General features: G+C 34.8%; 2 protein-coding genes, 2 long non-coding RNA genes and 1 pseudogene across 4 annotated transcripts; 3 read left to right on the top strand and 2 right to left on the bottom strand.

The window, feature by feature from the left end:
- Positions 1-1,579: 1,579 nt before the first annotated feature.
- Positions 1,580-3,717, bottom strand: LOC125664736 (uncharacterized). The gene is made up of 2 exons (XM_048897548.2): positions 3,635-3,717; positions 1,580-3,154 (listed from the first exon to the last, which is right to left on the bottom strand). Exon 2 carries the CDS (start codon positions 2,905-2,907, stop codon positions 1,870-1,872), a length of 1,038 nt encoding a protein of 345 aa, XP_048753505.2. The 5' UTR covers positions 2,908-3,154; positions 3,635-3,717; the 3' UTR covers positions 1,580-1,869.
- On the bottom strand, positions 3,494-8,668 carry LOC125665789 (uncharacterized; annotated as a pseudogene).
- Positions 8,669-13,691: 5,023 nt separating this feature from the next.
- On the top strand, positions 13,692-14,393 carry LOC130051316 (uncharacterized). Its single transcript, XR_008799776.1, has 3 exons — positions 13,692-13,750; positions 13,942-14,116; positions 14,208-14,393. It is a non-coding gene; the product is annotated as an uncharacterized LOC130051316 (long non-coding RNA).
- Positions 14,394-19,036: 4,643 nt separating this feature from the next.
- On the top strand, positions 19,037-19,717 carry LOC125664585 (uncharacterized). Its single transcript, XM_048897407.2, has one exon. The coding sequence runs from the start codon at positions 19,037-19,039 to the stop codon at positions 19,715-19,717; it is 681 nt and encodes a 226-aa protein (XP_048753364.2).
- A 5,007-nt stretch (positions 19,718-24,724) lies between these two features.
- On the top strand, positions 24,725-26,273 carry LOC130051315 (uncharacterized). The gene is made up of 2 exons (XR_008799775.1): positions 24,725-25,119; positions 25,720-26,273. It is a non-coding gene; the product is annotated as an uncharacterized LOC130051315 (long non-coding RNA).
- The last annotated feature ends 580 nt before the right edge of the window (positions 26,274-26,853 follow it).

The raw sequence follows: 26,853 nt of genomic DNA, 5'->3' as shown, positions 1-26,853 counted from the left end.
AACTAAATGGATGTTTAGAAAAAAACAGGTAGTCCTTTACCAAAATTGTAAATTTGATGATCCCCAAGGTAGCTAGGGGTTTCTGACCCCAGGGTGTCTTGCAGATTATGTTTCACACCTAGGCCCTTTGTAGTGTTGGTCCTGTTTTCCATTTGAAGATCTTAATGGCGCTCTACTTCTGTACATGGAACAGGAAATGTCTGTTTGCAGATACTCTGAACAGTTCAAGCCCAGAAGAGATTGTCAGTTGATTCCCAGTTTATTGTTGGAAGGTCAGTGAAGGCAAAGTCCACCGCAAAGAACTGTAAAATTGCTGGACATCTGCATCCTGAAGCAGTTGATAACGAAACTGCTTTCAAACTAAAACTTGCACTTGGCATTTCACCAGACAGTGATTTAGGAGATCTTTTTAAAGCTTTCAGAGTAGTTGTAGGCATTGATTGCATCATTTATAGTGAAAAGTACTTTCGAATGAGCAAGCGCATAGAATTTGTTGTTCTCGCATCTATTCAAGATTTGAAACTAGCTATATGGTGAGTCATTTTTTATTTCATGCTTCAAGCAAGATATGTTTTGCTGTTTTCAGGAAATTGGACTTGAATGATGGAGACAATTCATTGCTCCATCCCTCCGTATCACATATGATGAAGATAAAGCCATTTGAAAACCAACATAAAGAAGAGCACCTAATCCCCACTGATACAATTATGGAAAAATTGTTACTTTTACAAGGAAACAAAAATCATATTTGTATTGCAAGACTGTCAAATTTGTATGGTCAATGCTTTTGAAACTACCATGCTTGAATTGGATTCAGATTGTTTTCAGCCCAAGCCAATGGAAGTATTATTTAAGAATGTGTTTTTTGGACATAATCATAACTTTCCAAAATGCCGAAACATAACCTATCTCCGAATGCTCCTGCAGCAAAGAAGACAAAATATCTAGCAAAGTTCAACACTGCTTGGAAATCCGAATTTAAGTGGTGCCAAGCCATCAAGTCTGCCCCTCTGAAAATAAATCCCTCTTTCTTGATTATTTGAAGGATATCCCTGGAAGTCCTGGGATTTCCTTTTCCAGTCCTGCTTCTTTCTGTCCTAATGCAGTGGGATAATACAGGACTTCTTATTCCTGCATTTGTCCCTTAATATCCCAGTAACATTGTGACTTTGTAGGAATTTGTAGGACATATACATTACTCAAATGTCCTGCGAAGTCCCACTACCATTGCAAGAGGATTTTTCAGGACTTTCTTTTGTTTTTCAGGACTTAATAATGAAATTATAAAAAAAAGAAGTCCCATAAATTTCCTAAAAGTCTCACACATGATATATTCAGGACAATACAGGACTTTATATTGTTTTTCAGGACTTATTGATAAAAGTAAGTGCAGAGAAAAGTCCTGCAATTGCCCTTAAAATCTTGTAAGTGGTTAAGTAAGATTTTACAGACTTTGAAGAGTGAAACAGAATTTCCTGGGAATGGAGTTTTAAACTTAAAAAGCCTAACATAATATAAACAAAAAGATCAACATTTCTCTTTAGTAGTTGACAAAATTGCTTCATAGCTCAAACAACAAAATAACAGTGGCATTTTGGGGTTCAAAAGTTTACAACAACAACTGACATAGCAATTTTTATGATGGTATATTTATCCAAAAGCTGACATGTAAAATTCTGGATGTGAAAAGATCTCTAATAAGAATCAAGAATGACAGAATTCCATACTTGAATAAAAACTCTCTTAGACCTAAAATTTCAAAACAATAAATACAGTTTTTTAATATATACTGTGCAAGTTTATAATGTTTTGAATAAATATAGATGTCTATTACTAAATTACCCTGGAGAGTTTGAAAGCTGAAATTGTTCATGAACACAATCCATATAAATTTGGCAATCGAGCAATGCAAGCATAATCTTTGTTTCCATTAAGAAACAACACTTTTTCACAAATACTTTCAACAAGGATCACTTTCTCTTGGTTGTCTATCTTCTCAACTCGGATAAGATGGTGTACTTCATTATGAACATATGGGCTGCCTTCATGGATACGAAGAGGGCGAATTACTGCAAAACATTTGTTTGTTGCATGGTGGAGGATAAAATACTGAACTGCTGCAAGATTAATTCCAGAGGCTGCAGGGTCAGTTGTAACAACATACGCAATCCTTTTTTTCATGCGACTGTAATGTTCACTGTAGAATACTACATCACCACGAACAATCCTGAGTGCTTTTGATAGCCTTCCCAAATCATGTTCAATGTCTAACAATGCTCGGATATCATTTTCGAATGGAAGATTTTCTGTAGAAATGCCTGTTATTCCCCCAGCTATTTGACAATTCTCAGCTCTTTGTTTGATGGTGACAGTCCTTCTATTAGAATGGGTCATTTCCTCCACAAAAGTTTTGAAAATTGGATTGGAAATATGCGAGGCATCCAGAGAGAGACGTTTTTGGGCTTGCACCATCCACATTATTTGCAAGCAAACATCTCCTGTACCATGGACGGAATCAAGGATGGAACCATTCAGGTCCTCAAACTGAAAACAGGACCATGCCCATAAAGGTCCAAACTTCCTAACATATGTTGTTAAATGGCAGCCAACATTATGCAAGTTAAGGGTGCAATTGTTTGTACCATATAAAACTGCAAATTCCCTGTAAATATCGGCAAGAACATAGTCTGCTCTTTGCAAATCTTGGTTTGTTATCTTGTCTGACAGAAGAAGATAGCTGCCTTCTACAAGGAGGCCTAAATGGTGCAAATATTCCTGGGGCAGAAAGATCATCAGAGATGGAATTGAATAATACAGCAGCCACATCTGTAGTTCAGAAGCTTTAAAATGATGGAGATTTTTTTCAACTTTTCTTGGCAAACGAGAAATTTGATCTGTTGGTTTCATATTTTTTAGAATTTTGTCAATACTTTTGATGTTTTTTCCAATGAAGTATGGTTTTTTTTAGAATTTGATGGTGAAAACAACAGGGAAAGAATTTTTTTGGTCACTCCCAGCAACAAACCGTGCATGTAGTCAGGTACCATTCCATACACCATGTCGAACCAATCTAACTCAAGTAGGGAAGATACACCTTTAATGCCCATTTCGACATTCCCACTCTCCATCGCCGACAACCCATGCTGTAGAATACCTATTGAACACAAAAACTTTGATATATAACAAGGTATTATGAGAGAACTCAACAAAATATAACAGGATAACTTGCTAAATTATTTTGTTTCCAATAATATGGAGTATATCCTGAACCACAGATAATTTACATCCCTAATGGGGTCGAATTTACTATATAAATAGAAAAGCAAACATTTAAGTCAAAAATGGAGACCAATACCACGAGGTATTCAGCAGAGTCTGTATCCAAAGTATAAACTTAAAGAATTAAAACAGATCACCAACACATAGTGAGAATGCAGGATACACTTTTATTAGTTGACCGGTTTCGACCAGGGGGCAGTCGTCATCAGAACCACTATGTGTTGGTGATCTGTTTTAATTCTTTAAATAAATAGAAAAGGTACAGAACTCTAAATGTAGAGTACACAAGTAAGTAGCTGATGTAAAAAGCAATTGCCTGTGGCCTGAACTATATTACGGTATATATTATAGTTACCTGTCGTTGTTCGAATGGTTTGTTCATGCATGTTTTTGAATGGATAGACTCTTGTGTGGCCTTTCCCCTGTTTTACAACCTCTCCTTTGTAAAAGAAAAGAAAATCATTGTCCAACAATTGCAAGTAATAATTAAGAGTTAAATGCGTCAAATTCTATTATGAGAGATTCCCTTCGAATGTAGGATTTGTAGTGAATTCATTAAAAAAACCTTTAAATTTTATAATAGTCTATCAGAAACAAATGACAAACCAACCAAATTTGATTTATTCTTAAAGCATAAGACCTAGAAAAAGAGAGGTTGCCACTTTCAGGCTGATTCGGGTATTATTAAGGTAGGTCCCATTTCAAATGTTTAAGAAAAATTGTGTGTTGATGAAAATCAAGTTTTATAAGACTTAAGTTTGTACCTTCATCTTCACATGTAATGCAACCATGTCTACCATTGAACATGGTCATTTCTGTCAAATAGGCTTTTGCCTGTAGATCTACGGTTCCTAGCAAAAGAATTGCTTTGGAACAGATTTCCTGTCCATGATGTTTCCAAACAACTCCTGTTTCTTTCAGCTGCACCATGTGTTTGATAAAGGGCTGAAAGAAAGTTTGGAAAACTGGTTTTCCACGAGCCTGCCATACACCCCATAATATCATATTCTTGCGTGAAAAACGCATAGATGGAGGAAGTTCATTAATTGCCAAGTAAACTGGCCATAAACTTATTCCAGAGGATTGATAAAGTGGAATTCCATCCGTGTTGAAAATCAATGAGAGATTATGCTCACTATCCAAGAAGTTCCCTCCGCTTTTCAAGTTTTTACATACTTCGGCATTTAAAATGTCTGATATGAAGTTTTCTTCCGCACATTTACTTTTGTAACTTGTAAGTGCTTCCCAAATACCTTCTCTCTCGCGAAGGTCCCTTATCTGCCTTGTAACAGAAAGACTTGTAAAGAAACTTTTTTTCTGCTTCTTAACTTGGTTCTCTTCACTGCCTTTGTATCTAAGTCCCGGACATCCTTCTTGTGTACACTTGTACACTTCCAAATCTTCTGGAAAAATTGTGAAACACTTTTCACAAAAATGAATAATATCTGCATCACATGCTCCAACCAATTCTTTAAGTTTTTTTAATGACATATCACCCATCTGGTGTTCACTTTTGCCTAAAAGTTTCAATAAGGTTAGTAAATCACTTGAAGCCTGGCCACTTAAGTGATGCTTCATTGTGAATGAAAGAGTAACCATGAAGCTTTCATCGCACTTTGAAAAGGTTGGCACATCTTCTTCTGTTTCACTGTCTTCAGTGTCCTGTGAGCTAATGTAATCCTCACTGTCACTTGACAGACTACTGTAAATTGAGTCTTTGGATTCTTCATCACTAGAGAAGTTCGAAGGTTTGTCAAGATCAGAACATATACTATCCCGTACATCAACAAGATCCTGTTGGTAACCATGGATATCTTCATCAAAATATGGTGGATTCTCTACGGTGAACATTTTTTCAAATTCTGGTCTATTATCTTCAGAAAATTCTGTGGTGGCTTTCTCCATCTCTAGAGATGATGCAGTTTCTATGTTCAAAGCTGAACTTGAAGCGTCTGTAAATGCTGGTGATTCTGGCTCAGGTGATGATGAAAAGTTAGGATTCATGGATGTATCGCTTGAAGTACTAGGCATATCAACATTGGAAGCTCCCATAGAGTCTTGCAATTTATGTCTATATTTTGTGCGTTCAGGAATTGGTATATTCACATCCTTCTTGTATAGCATATACCTTCTAGGTTCTCGATCTCCTGCAATAAAATTAAGAACATTAAACCTAGCGAACCTTGAATTAATCTACCTTCAGGTAAAAGTATTCATTTTATACCCTACATATTCATTAAGAAGGTTTAAGTGCTAATATCTGTTTAGTTAACAATTATAATTGATATCGGCATTATAATAAACACTCTCTTGGTCAGAAATGTAACAATCATATAGAATTTGTTGTTATGAATAATATATCTATAAATCTGAAACAAAACAATTTATAAATTCTCACAACATACCCTGAATCATCATGGAGTCCAAGTTTGCAATCTAACTTCGAGGTTAAACAAATCAATTGACAAAAGTTTTCATCCTGTTTGATTGTGGTAACATTTTTAATTTCTAAAACTTGATTTCATTTTGTATCACTATAGTCATGTGCCTTGCATGTGATATAGCAGAATTTATTCCAAAAACTTCTACGCGAGAAGAAAAATCTCTTGCTGTGACCTTCAATTTGACATTTAGATATATCGATGACGTATTACCTAATAAGAATAATAATTTTGATTCATATGTCGATTTGACCAGTGAACTCGAAATAAAAGACACCACAGTCGTCCACTTCTGCTTCATACTTAAGATATTTTATTCAAAGTAGATATTAACGTCGAACTAACAACTCAACTTTATGACAAACGGGATGATTTCAGCTTGTCCATCGTCAACTTCCCATATTTATGTAGCAATATTCCATTACCTCATGCATTATGGTGTTTATATATCTCAGCTGATTCGATACGCAAGAGCTTGTTAATGCTCATGATGCTTATGGTTAGTTTTTAAATTGAAGCAAGCTACTGACAAACAAGTTGATGAGTGAAGGTATTCGTACTTAAGTCTCATTTAAAGTCAGCATTTCGCAAATTCTTTGGTCGTTATAACAATCTAGTTAGCCAATACAACCTATCCTTTGGGTCAAATGCTGTTTTACGTGTTTCATACCAATTATTGGTATGAAACACGTAAAACAGCATTTGATCCAATGTCAGGCCATTCTCGGCACACTGATTTTGACTACAGATAACTCAATCTACCTGATCAAGATATAATGAACGGCGGGGGTGACCGGTCGACAAGGGATGCTTACTCCTAGACACCTGATTCCACCTTTGGTATTAATCTAGGGGTCAGTGTTTGTTCAACTCTTTATTTCATATTACTTATATGAGATTGATCACTGTTCGTTATCTTCACCTAAAGTTCACAGTATTAGAATACAACAAGTACATCACACATATTTCTATCTATGTCAATAAGTGCGTTCATACAAGACTTTTAATAAATACATTGTACTTGCCTTGTATACCATGTGCAGTCTGTAAATGCGTTTCTAGTCACTGCTTCCGGCTTAACTTTCTGCCACATATACTGCATTCAAAGGTCAACTGTTTCTCCATCTTGCAAACTAAGTGGCTAAAAACACTGAAATGTAAACATTACAAAGTGTATTCAAACTGCATGATTTAATTTAACTTCTTATGTTCACACACGTGCATGTTGGAATTCATTTTACGACTTGAGAACTTATGTTAATGGCTATTCATTATTCCAACCATTTAATATTAATACGATGTTCTGGAAAATAACATTAACAGTCACAATTTAAGTAAACAAATAATTAGATTGTTACATTGTTAAGCCCTATACTTAGAATCTTAAGAATCTATAATATATATACTCTGTATTTGTATGAGTACACTGCAGATCCCGATTCCGATTTGCTAATATCGCAAATGAGTACGGAGAAAATTCGAGTGGTCAAATATTTTTCATGGCAAAATCATTATCGTGTTGTACTTACATAGAACTATTTGTTTATGAAGAACTCCTTCGTTTATTTCGTCATTCTTTCCACATCAACGTCGTTATTTTGTCACAAATCTCTTGTTCAGTTGTTGTTCACATCTTGAAGCTGTTCAATATTGTCCCAAAATGACTTGTCTCTAACTTCCGGTGCTGATGTTCTGCCAAAATGGGTACATCGTCCGGGATAACATAGTTAATTTCGATCATGTTTATAACGATAGCCATAACATCTAATTATTTTTTCTTTCTCATTTAATTTTGGAATATCAAGACATCAGATTTTCCAAAGCAAATGGTACTTACAGTATTATTGGCCACGAATTGGCCGTTGTACGAGTCAGTCGTTACGCGACTTGGCCTTTTATGATTTAGGCGCGTTTTTCGATTGTCTTCTGGGCGTGAATTTACAAGGATGGAAAGAACTCAACAAAATCAGTATGCCATAATGGAGTGGCTTAACGATGGAAACAAGTTATCCATACATCATCTTAAGCATGTTGTGGAACCTGTGAAGTCGTGGAATGATTTTCAAGCAGGGGATTCAGGACTTGCCTTGTATCCAGGAACTGGTGACAGTCGTTGGCAATTCAAAATTCACGATGTTGGGGGTAAGTTTTTTCTCTTTCAGTTTGTGTACTAACTTGAATGATGTAATTATATTATTAACTTTTCAGCATTTCGATTTTTGTTGTTGTTGCTGTGTTTTCATTTTGTTTGTTTTGAAATAAGTTACTTGTATCATGTGCATGTCATAGTATATGGATCCAAACACCTTATAGGGTCTATGCCTATAAAAATAACCATGGTGGATGAAAAAAAGAAAGTAATAAATATTGTCATTTTAATTTTCAATGGGGAAATATTGGCATATCAAGAGGGGGGGGTGAAATTTAGCTGACTGTGACGTCTCCATTTGAGTGAAATATTCTCGAGAGCAGTTTTTGTTTTTCAAACTACCTGACCCTCCTTTTGAATTGGGAAAAAAATAGCGACATTTTCCTCAAATTGGGAAAAATCATTCATAGTAAATTAAAATGATAAAGATGCATAAAATAATCAAATAACATTTTCTTTGTTTAAAGTTTATTTCAGATTTGATTTAAAATCATAAAACTAAAGAAATAATTATTTAACATTAAATATGTATTGGAAGTCTGTATTTCTCTTTTTCTACTAGTTTTTTTTAAATTTATGTTCATATTAACCCCTGCATTTTTGTTTTATTTAGTTTAGATTTGCATTGCTACAAAAGTTTCTGAGATGACCAGTGTCAGTTTCCAACACAGATGTATCAAGATGTAAGATAGTAAATATGTCATTGTTTGACATTACATAATTTTCATATTATAGATGTATCATTTAGCAGCTTTATTATCACAATGTTTCACTTAGATGTAAATGTTAGATTGAGTAGACTTTTCTTTTTTTTTTTAATAATTTTTTTTTTTTTTTTTTTGGTTACATACATTACATCAAACACTTACACAAACATACCTTTCATAGATTGAGTAGACTTGATATTAAGGTATAGATATAGATAGAATGTACTCAGTCTATACGAAAGTTTTTTGGACCACATAGGACATTCGGTCCTATGTAATCTGAATGAACACACCGGACCGAACCAAATTTTGTCAGACCGAAATTTAACCTAATGTACAAAAGAGAAACACGTGAAAATGCAAAACCAAGGCAATCTTATTTATTATACTAGTAATACTATACCAGGGATCCCTCCCGCATAATACTTTAGACGGTCCATGCGGTTTAATCACATTCATTTACGTATTTGGATTTGTGTGATATTTTTTACTTATAACAAACATTTAATTGACTCCGCGTCAAAATAATAAAGCTTAAAACCGAATACTGAGACATCGGACATTCCGGTCCGGTGTAAAAAATGACACATCGGACCTGAGGCACTGCACATCGGTCAGGTCCGACGGTCCGATGTCTTTCGCATAGACTGATGTACTATCATTGAAATGATGTCAACAGACTTTAAACGAAAGAATTTATCCCATGTGTTTGCAGTCACAGTAGCAAAATAAACAAGGGCAGATAATTCTGATCTACAACTATACTATGAACATGATGAACAATCCAGAGAGTTCTGATTGTGAAAATTTGAAATGAGGTTAAAGGGAGGAGGGTGGGAAGTATTGATTTTTTTTTTTGATTTTTTTTTTATACATTTTATGAATTTATTGTGTCAAAGGTATTAATTAATCTCAAAAAGGTTTGCTATGATTTAATTTCATGTTTATTTCCAAATGCTGCTTCCATTCTTTTCTCCAAAATCAGAAGTGATTCTGCTACAATTTTCTACTACATTCTGGGTACATGGGAGGCACTCTTTAATACAGTGGTTTAGAACCAGTAATGTCCCCAGACACAGATTAAAGTGATGTCTGACAAGAATCGTTTTCAATTATGAGAATGGTTTATATATATGTTAATTAATGGGTATCCATGCAATTTTTGTAGCATCTAGGAAGGATCTTGCAGATTTATTAAAAAACATCATTAGGGAGAGAGAATCAGAAAATGTGAATGCATCAGGTAAGAAAAAAAATACAGTTTTAACTTTTTTTTATTCATTTCATTGAAAAAATAATTCCAAGCTATTTGAATATCAAAATTTAATATTATACAACTTTAAACAACAAGAAATATATGTACTGCAAGAAAAACAAGAGATGTTTGTACAACACATGCCCCTATTGCGCAAAATTGAAAAGGTTATACACACACACATTATTTAATTCATAGTAGCATCATCAATTCAAAATATTGAGCAGACAATATCTTCCTATGTCAAGAGTGGATTGACCATGTGACCTAAAAATCAATAAGGGTAATATAATCCTTATGCTGTTACACCAGTGTTAAACCAAGTTTGATGTCAATCAAGCAAATAATTCTTAAAACATAGGAGACAATATATTACTATGTCCTGTTTAACCTTTGACCATGTCATAATGTGACCTAAAAATCAATAGAGGTCATCTACTTCTAAGGATGTACCTGGTGGGTCAACTGTACCATGTTTGACATCTGTCAAGCAAATTCTCAAGATGTTGAGTGAACTGTGAGTATGATATTCCTATGTCCAGAGTAGATTGACCTTTGGCCTGAAAAACAATAGGGGTCCAGTGCTTCTTACTCAAAACCAACTAACATATGGAATATCAGTGACTTTTTAGGCCCATTTTGGGTCTGGATTTTGGCCCTTTCCTCTCCTAAAATTTTTCCCCAATTTAGCTTGCATTTTCCCCAATAATAAAATTATTGAAAAAAAAACATATTTGAAAAAATCATTCGATGTGAATTATATACCTGTATATGACTTAACAAAAAGTTATGGGAATGATGATTTGGATGGAATAGTTGAAAATTTTAGAAGGTTAAAGAAATTTAGATGTGTAAAATAAAGATAATATAATGTTTGATTTGATTTTAAAACTTATTTACGATAAAATTGATTTTTCCCAATATGACTGAAATGTCAATAATTTTTCCCAATTAGAAAGCCCGGCGTCAGGACCCATGTAAAAATGTAGAAAAATCATTGAATATCATTACGATCAAGTGAATGGTTCTCAAGATATTGAGCGGACATGTGGTGTACTGACCGACAGGTGCAAACTAATATGCCCCTCTCCTTTGAAGGGGGCGTAAAAATTATTGCAGTGATTCACTTTATAATTTCTAAAGATAGATAAGAGGTTTTCATCTCATGTCAGTGTTTCACTGTGTTAGATATATTCATCACTGATTGTGTTAGATATATTCATCACTGATTGTGTTAGATATATTCATCACTGATTGTGTTAGATATATTCATCACTGATTGTGTTAGATATATTCATCACTCAATACCTAATAGTAATATTTTCTGCATTGTTTTTTTAAAAGTGTGTGGATTTAGTATAAGGAAACACAATATGACATTTTCTCTCTCGTTTCAGAAACAGTTGACAATTCAGGGCTCATTTCCAACAAAGAAAGGCCAAAGATGTGAACCAACCCCAAGAATTGGATCCGAAAACTTGAAATCGGGGGTATGTGAAGCATTGTTCCCCGTGTATTTTGATGTCAATGTCTTTAGTCAAAATCTCAATACCTAATAGTAATATTTCTGCATTGTTTTTTTAAAAGTGTGTGGATTTAGTATAAGGAAACACAATATGACATTTTCTCTCTCGTTTCAGACACAGTTGACAAATCAGGATTCCTTTCCTTCTGAACAAGGCCAATCATATGAACAAACTCCAAGATCCCAAAACTTGAACTCAGGTGTAGGTGGTATTGTTCACAGAGTGCTTTGTTGCTAATGTCTTAATTGGCCAAAATCTCATAATGTAATGTTTTATGCATATATATTGGAATTAGATATAAGGAATGTCAATTAAGGGAATTTTCTTTTTTCAGACTGAGTTGACATTTCAGAGCTCATTTCCAACAGAGAAAGACCAAAGACGTGAACCAATTCCAAGATTTGGATTCCAAAACTTAAACTCAGAGGTATGTGAAACATTGTTTACAATGTGCCGTGTTACCAAAATCTTGGATGAAGATTTCATCATTTAGTATATATATATATAAATGTTGTGAAATAAGCATAAGGAATTACAATAGGATATTTTCTCTCTCTTTTCAGGCTGAGTTAACATTTCCTAGCTCAATTCCTCCAGGAAAAGACCAAACATATGAACCAACCCAAAGAGTAGGATTCCAAAACTTAAATTCAGGGGTAGGTGGAGCATTGTTCACAGTGTGCTTTGTTGCCATTATGTCTTAAAACGCCACGGTGGTCTAGAGGTTACAGCATTCGCCCTGCATGCGGAAGACTCAAATCCTGACCTTGACAAACCTAAGTTGTTAAAATAAGTAGTCTCAGTTCCATCGTCAAACACTCTACATCAGGTGTGACTGTCGCGGGTCCTCGGAGATGACCATAAAAATGATGTGATTGTCCCGTGTCAAAGTAGGGGTGGCATGCTAAAGAACCCTCGCTGCTCATTGGCCGTAATGCCGAGTATAGGTCTAAATTTGAAGCCCTTTCCCTGTCTTGTTGATGTCTCTATATGAGTGAAAAATTCTCAAGCGAGACATTAAACAAGATACAATCAATCAATAAATATTTTTTAATAGACTATTATAGTAGCATTGGGTATTAGAAAATTTAATGACATTTTCTCTATCGTTACAGACACAGGTGACAATTCAGGGCTCATTTCCTGCAAGACAAGACTACTCACATGAACCCAACCCAAGATTTGGCCAAAACTCAGGGGTAGGTTGTCACAATTATTCACAGTGTACTTTGATGCTAATGTCTTTGGCCAAAATTTCATTTAATATTTCTTGTAATTACATTTTAATTGTGTGTGGAAATAGTAAAAGGAAACCCATATGACATTAAATTCTCTCTGTTTGCAGGCAGAGTATACTTTTCCATCACTGCAAACTGTAAATTCTGGGGTAGGTGGGGAAAAAACCCATTCATTTCATGGTTTGTGCTTCATAGTTTTCCTTTTTAGTTCAATCTTTGACATTTCTGACTTACTAAGAGTGCAACTTACTACATGTATATTCTAAGTAAGCAAAATCTAAGAATTCTTTATCTACCACAGTTTGCTGGGATGTTGGAATCAGTATACTCTACACCTGAGCCTGAAAGAGTTGATAATTTAGAATCAACATCAAGTGCAATACAGGGGGCGTTTTCAACCCTATATAATGAAGACTTCCCGCAGGCAACACATTCATGCCATAGCTGTGGTAATATTATTCATCAGCTTGTGCAGGATATTAAAGAATTGAGAAAAGATGTAGATACACTGAAGAAGAAAGTAAAGGCAAGTTTTTGTTATCAGTAACTTTCCAAGAAGTGTATTAACACTTTGACATAGCTATTCTTTCTTAGATTGAACAGAAAATCTTTAAAACAATCCAATCTTTTTATTTAGAAAAAAGAATTTATCAGTGATTTTTTTTAGACCCATTTCAGATCTGAATATCAGACCTTTCCCCTCCCAAAAAGTACCAATTCTCCTCCAATTAACTTACACTTTTCCCAATAACAAAAACTGGCAGAAACTGTATTTGTTAAAAAATAAGTTCAATGTACTACATGATGAATCAATTCTAGATGATTTAAAAAGAATTACGAGTAAAATTTATATATATATATATATATATTATAAATATATATATATATAATTTTTAAATAAAGAATCACATCAATTTGTGTTTGATTTCTAAATGTTTGTTATGACATTTTAGAATAATTACAATGACTATGTTTTCCCAATTTTAATGTTAACAATTTTCCCCAATTCAATAGTCACAGGACCCTTTTAAAAAATCAATGTGTGCATCATAACATACTATTGTAATACCTAGTCTCAAATTTCAAATTACTTTGTAGAAAAGCAAGAGTCAAGGAAGTGACATAGAAGAAGCTAGTTACAATGGCTTTACCAAAGTAGGTGTAGATAAATGTACATTTAAGTAATTTGTGGCTGAATTTCAGAGAAAATTGATCTTTTGTCGGGAAATCTCAAACTATAAAAAATGATTATATTTTATATTTGGCAAAGTGTTCTCTCAAAAATATTAAATCTTGTCACTAAACAAATATTTTTCTTTATCTAATCCTGCTCTCTTTCATTGTAGCATCAACTAGGAGAAATGGTTACCAACTTGACCACCCCCAGTGATGTCATCAAATGCCTTTTTAAGGCACTATTTACTGTTGAAGAATTGACGTCATCAAGTGTGACGGGGAAGAAGACAGTGAAAGGGGACATGAAGGATGGATTAGAGGAAACTAAAAGACAATGTGCAGAAGGTACATTTACAAACCCAAATCGATATTATAAATTGTGCATGGTGAATTTGTTTTAAAACCTCTCAATGTTTTCTTTTTGCTATCTTTTCAGCCGTTGTTCAAAATAAATTTCCTGAAATGTCCATCAAAGAAATTTGAAATAAAATGAGGGACAGACTAAAGATGTTCAGGAGGAGCCACCTTCCCCAACCATCAGAATAATGAGATAAGATTTCTCAAAAACAATTTATATTTTGAACTATTTTAGTTGTTATATTAAGTAGTAGTTTTATTTTAAGTATGAAGTTATGCTTTGGTATGGAAAGATAATACTTATCATTTCCATTAGTGGAACTCTTCAAATTAAAGGCGCGTAAAGTCGTGCTACCGGGACAACATACGTAAACATTACTTAGGCATACGTAATATAAATTGTTATCGAATACATATTATAACCCACTGCAAACCACAACACTGATTAAAATTCTAAAGGCAAATTTAGGAATTGATTATTCTTACAAGAAAACAGACGAACTTACTAAACTATGTGAAGGAGTGCAGGTATTAATCTGCCAAATCTGACCGATATAAAGCATCAATCGCAAGAAGAACTGTGAAGGGGAAAACCAAAACGCACATCCGACACAATAACTTTTCTTGTAATTAATGGGATTCATATGTTATTAAAATTATTCTGTCAGATTATGAAGACATTCTATTTTATACAATTTGGACAGGTTCATATATGTCATGGACTTTGTAATTGTTAATGTACCCCCCCCCCCCCCCTCGCTCTCTCTCATTTTCAAATATTTTTGAGTAAGTTATATACTTGCCAAACTGCATTTTTAAAGACGTTTATAACACTAATTAACACAACAAATGCGTTTCTAAACTGCATCTAAGCTATTTTGAAAATTGCAAAATATTGATTGACTTAGGACAGAGAACATCCATCGTTGTTTGGAATTTTTATAATAGGTGTAGTGGAGTTTAAAAAAAACCCATGTAACATCCTTGATAAACTAGTGTTAGTATATTTTTAAAATACAGTTTGACCAATGGCTATTTTATTTAAAAGTACACCATGTACTTTAACTTAAAAAAAAGTGGGGGGGGGGGGGGGGGGAGGGGGGGGGGTCCATGAACGTTTCGTTTCAATCTCTACCCAGAGTTATTGTTCCTTACACTCGTAAGTGAAAGCAAGGAACGACAACTCTGGGTAGAGATTGGTTTCGTTTATGTCCCAGTAATCTCGCACTTGCTCGCGAGACTTGTGCATTCTCTTACCAATGACGCACAAGAGTCATCAAAGCGCGATAACTCTAATGTGATGGTAATGAGAAGTATTAACAAAACATGTATATTAGAAAATTTCTTAATTAAGTGAAGGAGTGAACATTAATCAAAATTAACTTTTTAAATCCATATTATGCTTTGAATTTGTTAACATTGTGAATAACGATGACAATAGTAAGAATGATTGTGTAATATTTTGATGAGATAAGAGGTGTATTGATAATTGTTCATTAAGGTGGTATGCTACACCAGAGAAATTTGATATCGATGAAAAGTGGAGGATATGTACAACAATATTTTGAAATTAAAAACTTTCAAATTTACTTTATTTAGTCCAAAATTGTACTTTTAGTTGATAGCAATCTGAAAAAAATTTAAAACTCCTGGACTCGACATGGAACCTACTGAGCTACTCAGCCTAAGGCAATTTATTTTTAAAGGAATAGAGAAATATTGTTGATATTCTTATATTTTCATTAATGTTTTAAAAGGAAGTCAGTCATTATGACGATGTAGAGTACCTCCTTACTCATTAGTCCACCTAGACTTCTTAATCTTTTTTATTTTTTTTACAAAGAATCTGCAATTCAAATGCACTGCATTTGGTAATCAAAGTATCTTATGGTTCATACCTGTTTTTTTATATATTCTGGTTGTGTTGGCGAATTTATGTGCATTATTCTTAAGATGTGAAATAAATTGTTTTGTTTATCATTGTAAATGAAATTTTCCTTGTCTTTAGCTTAAAAAGATGTAGCAATTTCTACATTAGGCTGACAACAGGTTTGTAGGATAAAGTGGGATTTTCCAGGAGTCCCAATATGAATTAAAAGCTGGATTTTTAGGGATGTCCCATCAAATCCTGCAAAATCCTACATCTTGTGTTGTCCTGTCCACTGGGACTTTCCAAGAGAAGTCCAGAATAATCCCACATTCTCCCTATTCAAACTGCAGGATTAAGTGGGACTCTGCAGGTACCGGTATAATATATTGTGCAGATGCTCAGTTTATCCCTAAAATTCTTGAAATGTCCCACTGCCAATACCGTCCCTCTTATTCCTAGTAAATCTCGGCTTCAAAGAAGCAAGAACTTTCAGGACAATCCTGGGACTTTGTCTCAAGACTTCCTGGGATATCCTGATGAATTTATCTCTAAAATTCTTGAAAAGTCCCACTGCCAATACCGTCCCTCTTATTCCTTGTTAATCTCAGCTTCAAAGAAGCAAGAACTTTCAGGACAATCCTGGTAAATCCTGGGACTTTGTCTCAAGACTTCCTGGGAAATCCTGATGAATTTTCAGAGGGGTGATGTTGCTTGATCACTCAAGTGATAATTATGATGAACAAGAGGCCCATGGGCCACATCGCTCACCTGAGTCACCTTGGTCCATATCAGAAGATTTTCCATATCTATTTGCATGTAAAACCGTAGTTCCTATTATGGCCCCAAACCTACCCCTGGAGGCCATGGTTTTTGCAAACTTGAATCTACACTATGTCAGAAAGCTTTCATGTAAATGTGAACTTCTTTGGCCCAATGGTTCTTGAGAAGAAGATTTTTAAAGATTTTCCCTATATATTTGTATGTAAAACTTTGACCCCCTATTGTGGCCCCATCCTATCCCAGGGGGCCATGATTTTAACAAACCTGAATCTGCACTATATCAGAAAGCTTTCATATAAATCTCAGCTTTTCTGGCTTAGTGGTTCTGGGAAGAAGATTTTTAAAGATTTTCCCTATATATTTGTATGTAAAACTTTGACCCCCTATTGTGGCCCCATCCGACCCCTGGGGGCCATGATCTTAACAATTTAGAATCTGCGCTATATCAGGAAGCTTTCATATAAATCTCAGCTTTTCTGGCTCAGTGGTTCTTGAGAAGAAGATTTTAAAAGATTTTTCCTATAAATTTGTCTGTAAAACTTTGATGCCCCCCTTGAGGCCCCATCCAATTCTCGGGGTCCATGATTTTAACAAACTTGAAGCTTCACTATATAAAAAAAAAAACGAGAAAAAACCCCCCAAAACAACTTTGACCCCCTATTGTGGCCCCATCCGATCCCCTAGGGCCATGATTTTAACAATTTAGAATCTGTACTATATCAGGAAGCTTTCATATAAATCTCAGCTTTTCTGACTCAGTGGTTCTTGGGAAGAAGATTTTTAAAGATTTTTCCTATATATTTGTATGTAAAACTTTGACCCCCTATTGTGGCCCCATCCGACCCCCGGGGGACATGATTTTAACAATTTAGAATATGTACTATATCAGGAAGCTTTCATATAAATCTCAGCTTTTCTGGCTCAGTGGTTCTTGAGAAGAAGAATTTTAAAGATTTTTCCTATATATTTGTATGTAAAACTTTGATCCCCTATTGTGGCCCCATCCTACCCCAGGGGGCCATGATTTTAACAATTTAGAATCTGCATTATATAAGAAAGCTTTCATATAAATCTCCGCTTTTCTGGCTCAGTGGTTCTTGAGAAGATTTTAAAAGATTTTTCCTATATATTTGTATGTAAAACTTTGACCCCCTATTGTGGCCCCATCCGACCCCCGGGGGCCATGATTTTAACAATTTAGAATCTGCACTACCTAATAAAGCTTATCTATAAATTTCATCTTTTCTGGCCCAGTGGTTCTTGAGAAGAAGATTTTTTAATGACCCTACCTTATTTTTACCTTTTCTTGATTATCTCCCCTTCGAAGGTGGCCTGGCCCTTTATTTTAACAATTTAGAATTCCCTGTACCTAAGGATGTTTTGTGCCAACTTTGGTTGAAGTTGGCCCAGTGGTTGTTGAGAAGAAGTTGAAAATGTGAAAAGTTTACAGACGGATGGACGGACGCCGGAATACGGGTGATCAGAAAAGCTCACTTGAGCTTTCAGCTCAGGTGAGCTAAAAATGAATATCTTAATTAAGAATTATAATATGACAATAATTGTTCATAATTTGAACCTATGAAATAGGATTGAGATTAAAAGACATGTACTTACTCTTGCAAAGCTAGGGCTTCTTTGTCTGAATTTGATACGTCATTTGTTATTTCCACTGATTCTGTGGGAAAATTACTGAAGTTTTGTTGTTGCCAAGTCTCACTTTGATCCAAATCAAGGAGAATTTCCGACGACTGGACAAATGTTCCATCCCATCTTGAGTCATTGGTGTAATTTTTGACGGGGGATATACTAGTATTTTGGAAGTCTTCAAATTGGCTGGCAAAATTAGCAGATTCTGGCAGAAAAACAAATCTCTTTGGTGTTGACCCTAAAAAGAAAATTGTGGCATTTTATTGAAAAGCGATTTAAAAAGTAAACTACTCGTCCAAACCTGACCGACGTATTTCTTACGTTTCATGTGTGTAGGTGTGTGTGTGTGTGGGGGGGGGGGGGGGGGGGCAAGTCTCCTACATGCATATATGACTCTCTTTCCCAGGGGTCCTTGTTTTCTAGGGGGATACAAAGTCATCTTTTTACTTTCCTTACTTTTCGTTTAATGTTACTTTCATTGAAAAAAAAACTAAAATTCTTGGGCAAAACATTTTGAAAATAGAATTTGAAATTAATTTGTTTGTCATATATATTTTTATTGAAAAGAAGAGCAATTGAAATTGCAAAGAATTGCCAGAGGCAGCTGGAAGATGGGCAAACACTGGAGGAAATTAGGGCAGAGTACAACAGTCAGCAGAAAAAGAGACTCTGCAGGCAAAATGGCTGCCGCCATTCTTGAATTGCAAGAGGATGCAAGCCAGAAACCTGCATGCTCAACCACTGCATCAGAAATAGATGTCCAAGCCACAAAACCAAAGAAAGCCCGACAAAACAAAAAGAAAAAAACACCAAAGAAAAAAAAAATGCATGCAACTCTGCCATCCAAGCCAGCTATCCATCCAGAAAAACTCGCAGAGATGATGGAATTGGTAGGTGAAGATTATACAAGTTCACATTCCACCCCCAAGATAAAACAACCAACAAGAACATCGATATCGACCACTCAAAGAACGCCTATAAAAGTGATGAACACCTCAACCCCAAACAATGAATCTACACCGAGAAGTGTGTCATCCGCCAAAAATACTCCAAGGAAACAAGCAAACATATTGACCCCAGAGAAGCAACCTATGCCTACAATTTCATCAACCTCCAAAAATACCCCAAAGAAACGAGCAAATGTTGTGACCCCTAAAAAGCTACTTGTACCAGAAAGTACATCAACCACCACAACAACGCCTAATAAACAAGGAAACATTTTGACCACAAGGAAGCAACCTGTTTCTTTCAACATACAGCTAATTCATTTGCTGGGAAACAGAGCAGCATGACATTCTAAATTGCAATTCACTTATAGTGAGCAATATTGCACAAGTTAATAGAAAAATTCATTTCCTTGATAGGAGAGACCCGTACCAAACATCCTAACAAATGCTCATTAGAGCAGCTCATGAGCGTAATTCACTTATAGTGAGCAATATTGCACAAGTTAATAGAAAAATTCATTTCCTTGATAGGAGAGACCCGTACCAAACATCCTAACAAATGCTCATGAGCAGCTCATGAGAAGCACATAAAAATCTGGTAAGAATCGTATGCAAATTAGTTAGCATTTAATTTTGCTCATGTGCAGATTGTTAGTCTCTGTTAGGGAGGAAAATACTAACCAAAATGCACATGTGCAAAATTTTGCTCACCTGAATGCTCATGAGCAAAAGTCGATTCAAATTGCTCACATAAGCAACTGGCTATGAAGATACATCGATGTTGGATTAATTTTTCTAAGTTCAACTTTCTCACGTGAGCAAGAGGTTAGGAAATTGGACTTAGTCAAAATATGCAGCATTACAGCTACACAAAAACGAAAAAATTACAAGTCCTATTTCCTCACGTGAGCAATTTATTTGCTCACGTGAGAAAAGTGGACTTGGTCATTTAACTGATGACCATTATGAAAAGTTTTCACATTATGCGCATGCTGCAAAAAATATGTTTAACTAGCACTTTATACATCTAAATATTTATTATTATTATTATTTTTATCTCTGAACTATAAACACACATGTAGCAGTGCTAATAGAAATTTGTCGTTTTTCATTAAATATACATGACTTGTTCCACCTTTTATGTTATTTACATAATCTTCAAATCTACAATCAGTCTTTTTCCAGTTTATTCGGGATCATGACAAGATAGCAAACTGGTTTTCCAGTCACTGGTATCATGACGCATAAATCAAGAATGTCCACTACAGGAATCGCTACAGACTGAATGTTGTTATCAGGGGCATTGCAAACAAATATATGTTCCATTAATTCCTGATCTGTCACATCGTCCCGTGGAAACATAAATGCTTCGTCATTGTTAACATGCAGTGGGTTTACGATGGCAAGCGTCTAATTCTGTTCTTTGGGTTTAGAATAGTACTGTGCGTATAGCCTGACCATTCCAAACTCAATCATTCCTTGCTTTAGTTGGTATTTAATTGTAAAACTGTTCCTCACTCGCACACGTGTGTACTCTTGTGAATGAAAAATTCTATTTCCTTTCTTCCGTCTTTTAAATATTTTGACAGGGCCATCTAGGGGCTGATTCATAAATCTTGCCAACGCAACATAGAAGTCCTGTGATAAGTCGTGTCGATTTTTTTCTATCGTCTTTCCCATAATGTACATATTATCCTGTATTAATGTAATATATTTTTCAGAAATATTAAGAATTTTGTTCAGCACTTCCTCTTCTTTTGAACCTTGAGTGATGCAATTTTTCCAAAGAAAAGGCATGCCATGGGTAATGGAAACGGAATCTATTATTTGAGACTCCACTGACTGTGTTCCTTTTACTAATTCAAGTAGATACCCATTTGCATCTTCGAAAGGAAAACATGAATAAGCCCATAGAGGACCAAGGTTCCTTACATTAGCCGGCAGATGTAACAATAAATGCAAATTGAGTGTCATACAGCGATCTTCATAGAGGTCTGCGAATCTTGAAACAAAGTGTTCTAAGAAGTTTTCTGCTCTTTTAATATCATTGTCACTAATTGAGTTTTTAAGTAGCAGGAAAATTGCATTACTAAACAACAAAAAGTGTTCATAATGTTCCGTTGGTAAAATACCAAGCATTATGACAGGAGCGTAAAAAAAAACAACCAGGACCGGAACTCTGAAGCTTTCCAGTACTACCCCTGCGAAAACATGTTCCAGTGTTCTGGAACTGTTCTTGATTTTCCTGAACTGTTCCAGAACTATACCAATCAAGGTTTCCAGAACTTTTTTCCATGAACTGTAACAGAACCTGCATCAGGAGCTCTTGTAGAACAGATTAAGGATTTTGCTAATCCCCTTTCTGTTCTAGAACAGTACCAGAATATTTTTAAGACAGTTCTTGGACAAAAAAATGGGAAAGTTGCTTAAAAAATGTTCCAAAAATGTAATAGAACAGATCGTGATGAATTTTGGAACTGAATTGTGACAGATCTGTGACTGATCTGTTCCATAACATTTTTATCGAACAAGTTTAGAATTATTATAGTACAGTACATGCAGTAATTCCTGGATAAGAATATACATTCGTAGGGAGGATGCTACAAAATAGTATGTAAATTATCACTTCCGATTAATTTTCTAACATGACCAATTTCTTTTCGAAAATTTTATTTAAATACGAAAGAAAATAAGTACACAGCATGTGTCCTAGTAAGTAGCCGTGCCACGAGCAGCGAGACGTGACTCATACACTGCTGCCAATACGCAATGGTTTAACACGTGACAAAAGTGTAGACTGAAATTTCCATTCTCAATAGCGGGGAAAATACAAACGGGGGTAATTTAAAAATCATATAAAATAAAAAAAAGTCATATACTTACAACAATGTTGATGGACTTGATATGCTGTAGGCATCGCTGTTTAGAGGACAGTACCTTATTACACGTGCAGCACCTAAATTTCTTTGGTGAAATGTGGTGCCAAATACTTCTTTCTGCCATCTTTTACATAATCAACGTTGGCAAAATACTTTCTTGACATCATTTTTTGATTAATGATAATAAAACATTAAAGAGAGTCAGATTATTTCTTCGCGCTATATCGATTGAGCATGCGCATCAACGCAAGTTGAGCATGCGCATCAATGCAAGTTGAGCACGCGCGCGTCTACAGTCGAAGAAAATGGCGAGATACGCAATAGTGCACTGGGAGGACCATTTTGTGAGTTTAATCAACTTAGAAAACGTAAAAGAACCAAGAAAACCTGTACAGAAGTATAAAGTGGGAGATTATACCGAGCGAAGCTCGGACGGGCCGAAGGCCCGTCCGCGAAGCAAGGCTCTAAAGGTAACACGTATGTAAAAGAAAAAAGTCAAAATCAGCAAAAGAAAAAGAGATAATCTCTATATACGTTCACTGAAATTTTCGTGATCCATATGGGCGCCGCCATTTATTTTTTCATTACCTGCTTCAACAGTTATTCGTGTTTTATTTTGAATGCCAATAATAGAAGACTCTAACGTGCAATTCGTAATTTAAACACTCAGTTTGTTCAAAGTGAATAATATAATTATCGTTGTAACAAGTTTTAGCAAATAAATACATATAAAACCGTAATACGACTAAATAGATGAACGAGTTCATGAGTTTCTTTGAATAAGAATAGACGATAAAATTACGGTTACTTTTTTACCATTTTGAATCTATTGATTAACTTTGTTTAGTTTTAACGGCCTTTTTCATTGCATACGGAATGTATTATTGTTGTTTATAATTGTTTACTTTGAAAAAGAGAAAAAAGTCGAGGCTAAATGTGACGTCACAATGCACAATTTACGTCGCCTTGCGTTTTATTTCCCACGTTCAATGAATAGGCGGATCATGTAAAACTGTTGTCCCCATATAAACTCCTTTAAGGTAGTGATTGCATGGCATCACGTGGTTTAATTCATGTATTATCTAAAAAGAGACTATTTTCGTTTCCGATTCCGGAATACGTCAAACGCTAAGCATCAGTAATAATGAGAGACAATGGAAACAAAGACTTGTCAGATATAACCAGACACAGGATAAAGTGAAAATATGTTTAGAAATATACAAGCAAAATAAAATACAAATGAAAAATCCCTTGTGTTTTGATTATTGAATTAGGCCTGTCTTATAAATAATAGTCATAGTTTACGTCTCCATGATTCATATAGACCCCCCCCCCCCCTCCCCCCGGTTAATTTTCAGTCTTACAAAACGTAAATTTAATTCACAAACCACTAAGCCTATTAAATTATGATATATAATGCTATAAATTTCATAACATGAATATGGTGTTTGTGCACATAAATCTAAAATGCTGGGTGTAATATCCAAGGGAAACTGTTAGGCCAAGGAATCACGTACGGGTTATGTAAACACGTCATTTTGAGCAAAAAATATCGATAATATTAATCATATACATAGATTTAAAACACTTTATTTTGCTACAAATAATCCCATCCTCCACTTTGAGATCGTCAGCTAAGAGGCTCCGAGTCGGGGAATCGAGGAAATCTACTATGTAAATTAACGTGGATGTTAAAAGAAATCAAAAAGTGTGAATTTCGAAAACAGCACTTGCTGTTAATATGATTTTCTCAATTAGTTCAGTTATTTCTTATAATTTAAAAAATAATGAAAGTTTTGTTGTTTTTCATAATCGCCTGGTTTGAAAAAGAGAGAGAAAAAACACGTCGTAGGTAATACGACGTCACAATGCACAGCTTACACCGGCTGTGTTATATTTCCCGCGTTTTTAACATACGCTTACAAAGCATGAATATACAAGTAATTTCAAATAAAAAGTAATAAAAACATCTCCAAAGCAACAGTACTATCATTATATGTAGAATAAATTCAATAATAAACATCAAAACATTTTCATAGTTTTAATATGAGTTGAAATAAATGCATGTAAGATGCATATCTATTATAATTATCACCTGCAGCATTTATGTAAGGAGGGGGGGGAGGGGGTAACTATAGTGATCATAGCGCCATAGTAAACCTGAAAACCAATATTGATACTTTCAGGAAAAATTCCTCCTAACATATGTTAAAACATATTTAAAAATTAAAAAAATTAATTGGTCATTTATTCCTCAGGGGCTGAAATTATGTCTGCTTTGGTGAATAATTGCCTTCTAAAAATTGCGAAATTGCTCATAAGCAGCCCTGCTTCTACTTCATATGAAAATAAATGGACATATTGATACAAATTATATATCATTTAAGGCTTTAACTTCAATTTGATATAAAATCTGTATCCCTTACCCCTTTTGTATCATTTTTAAACATCACCTCAAATACATGTACCATTTATTACGGAAAGTCAACAAGAGGGGTTACCATGACAACCGTAGCGTCACAATTTCCGTGATAACCATATATGATACTTTCATAATGAATTGCAGATACTGTCAACTACAAAATATGTAAAAATAAAAAAAATTCATAGATTCATTAATTTTCAATGACCCATGCAATCACTACCTTAATATTGAGATGTTACTAGGTGTTTAGCGCAAAGAAATTTCATTCAAAATATATATTTTTAAATGAATCATAATCTACCGTACTTAACGGAATTATGATTACCACTCGGGACACAGAGTTACGTACATGCTTAGCTCGGTCCAACGGTTACACCGTATACATATTATCACAGCTACATACGGAAAAAAAACATATAAAGCCCGAATTTCTGAAATATCTGGTACGTACAGTTGTATACCGCGTGTATCATTTTCGTTTTATACAGTAGATTTAGTTATAGTTAGCAGGATTTCGATGTTTTAATGTTTTTTGTAATTTCGATGTTTTACATGCATTTTCTGTTTGTTTGTAAAGCATTGACTTGTTTTATTGATGTTCCTTTTTTGCTGATGTGTTATAGTTGCACATTTTATAATTTTATCGCTACCCAGTGACAATGACTATGTAAGGTGTACGTCCACATAAGTGAGACACAGCAAAATACATCGAACCATGAAGAAGTTAGAGGCTTATATAGGGGAGAAGAAAGAAAACATGACAGACAAGGCCCTTTACCTGCCATGTTTAACTTTAATATTTATTACACTACAAATAGGTCATTTTTCTTTTGTTTCTGTTCACAAAAACGAAGCCTTTCAATTGCCAAAGATGAGCACTTTTTTGTTGAATTATGAATAACATTAACTTGTGAGACTCTTCAACTCCTCGTCCCCTTAGTATGTGAGTTAAGTTTTTTTTATCCGACAATGACCTTTTGATCTCACCCAAGATTTGCAACACTTGTTATCATGATTTACAATTATCTACATTTTTCATTCAGCAAGATAAGAAAGTTGGAAAAAAAGTATAAGGAGTTGGAGAGGGATGTTACACGTTTAAAGAAGAAGATGAAGGATTCCAGTGATGATCAGGGCTCCTCAACCAGCAGTGAATCGACCACGATAAATCCAGGACCCAATTCAGATGAACTTCTGAAAGGAGTGTCGCATTTATCAACAAGTGATCTGGCGGTCGTCCTCAGGACATTAGTACATAAAGTTTTTACTACAGAAGAAGTTCTCGGCTGCTCCAGGACAGGCAAAAAAAACAGTAAATTCTGGGGAAACCCCCAGACCAGCATTAAATAAAGATAAGTTTGAGGCTCTTCAAACAGCAGTTATGAAAAAATGTCAAATAAGTATCGATGTATTTAAGAAAAAATTTGATAATTTTTTAAAAATGGAAAGGAGGAAGAATCGAACCTATCCAGCTGTTCTTAATCAGTAAGCTTGTATCCTTGATAAGATGCGTCTCGGTCTAGATTTGTATGACACTAAGTTATCAGTACGTGTTATATTTGACTTCAATACAGTTAATAAAACTTTGACAATTTTAGTTCTTTATAGTTTTTACAGCAAAGACTAATCCTGTTGTAAGAGAAAAAAAGGAAGAACGACACAGAAGGTATTAGGAGAGGAATTTCTAGTATTATATACTGGAAGAGTGAATGAATTGTTCTAGATCATTAACTGGTAACTGTGATGTTCTAGAACAGTTCAGGAAAACTAGAAGATACAGGTCAGGAAGTCTAATTCTAAAACTGCTCCAGAACAATTCTGATTTTGTTCCTTATCTGAGTTCAAAGGGACAGTTCTAGACATTTAGTACCAGAACGTTAAATATAATGGCAATCCCATGTCTCATTTAACATACCAGAACTGTTCCAGACCTGTTCTCGGTAATTTTGTTCTGGTATTTTTGTTCTAAACCAATCCCTGTCCCTGGTGTTCTAAAAGAATCCCTGATCCTGGCTGTTCTAGAACTGCTGTGCCTAGGACTTGTTCATGAACTCCTTTGTTCTGGTACAGTTCAAGTAATGTCTCATTTAACATAATTTAACGTTCTAGTAATGCACCACATAAGTAATGGAACACTTGAAGGATATTTCAGGGTGTTCTTATCCAAAAGTACTAGA

Source organism: Ostrea edulis, chromosome 1, assembly GCF_947568905.1.
Source record: "Ostrea edulis chromosome 1, xbOstEdul1.1, whole genome shotgun sequence".
In the NCBI taxonomy this organism is placed as follows: Eukaryota; Metazoa; Mollusca; class Bivalvia; order Ostreida; family Ostreidae; genus Ostrea; species Ostrea edulis.
Note: the sequence above shows the minus strand (reverse complement) of the source record. Positions and strands in the feature narration are given on the sequence as shown.

Bases quoted from the DNA above. Each gene is read 5' to 3' on its own strand.
- LOC125664585 (XM_048897407.2), top strand. From the start codon at position 19,037: ATGGGCAAACACTGGAGGAAATTAGGGCAGAGTACAACAGTCAGCAGA.
- LOC125664736 (XM_048897548.2), bottom strand. From the start codon at position 2,907: ATGAAACCAACAGATCAAATTTCTCGTTTGCCAAGAAAAGTTGAAAAA.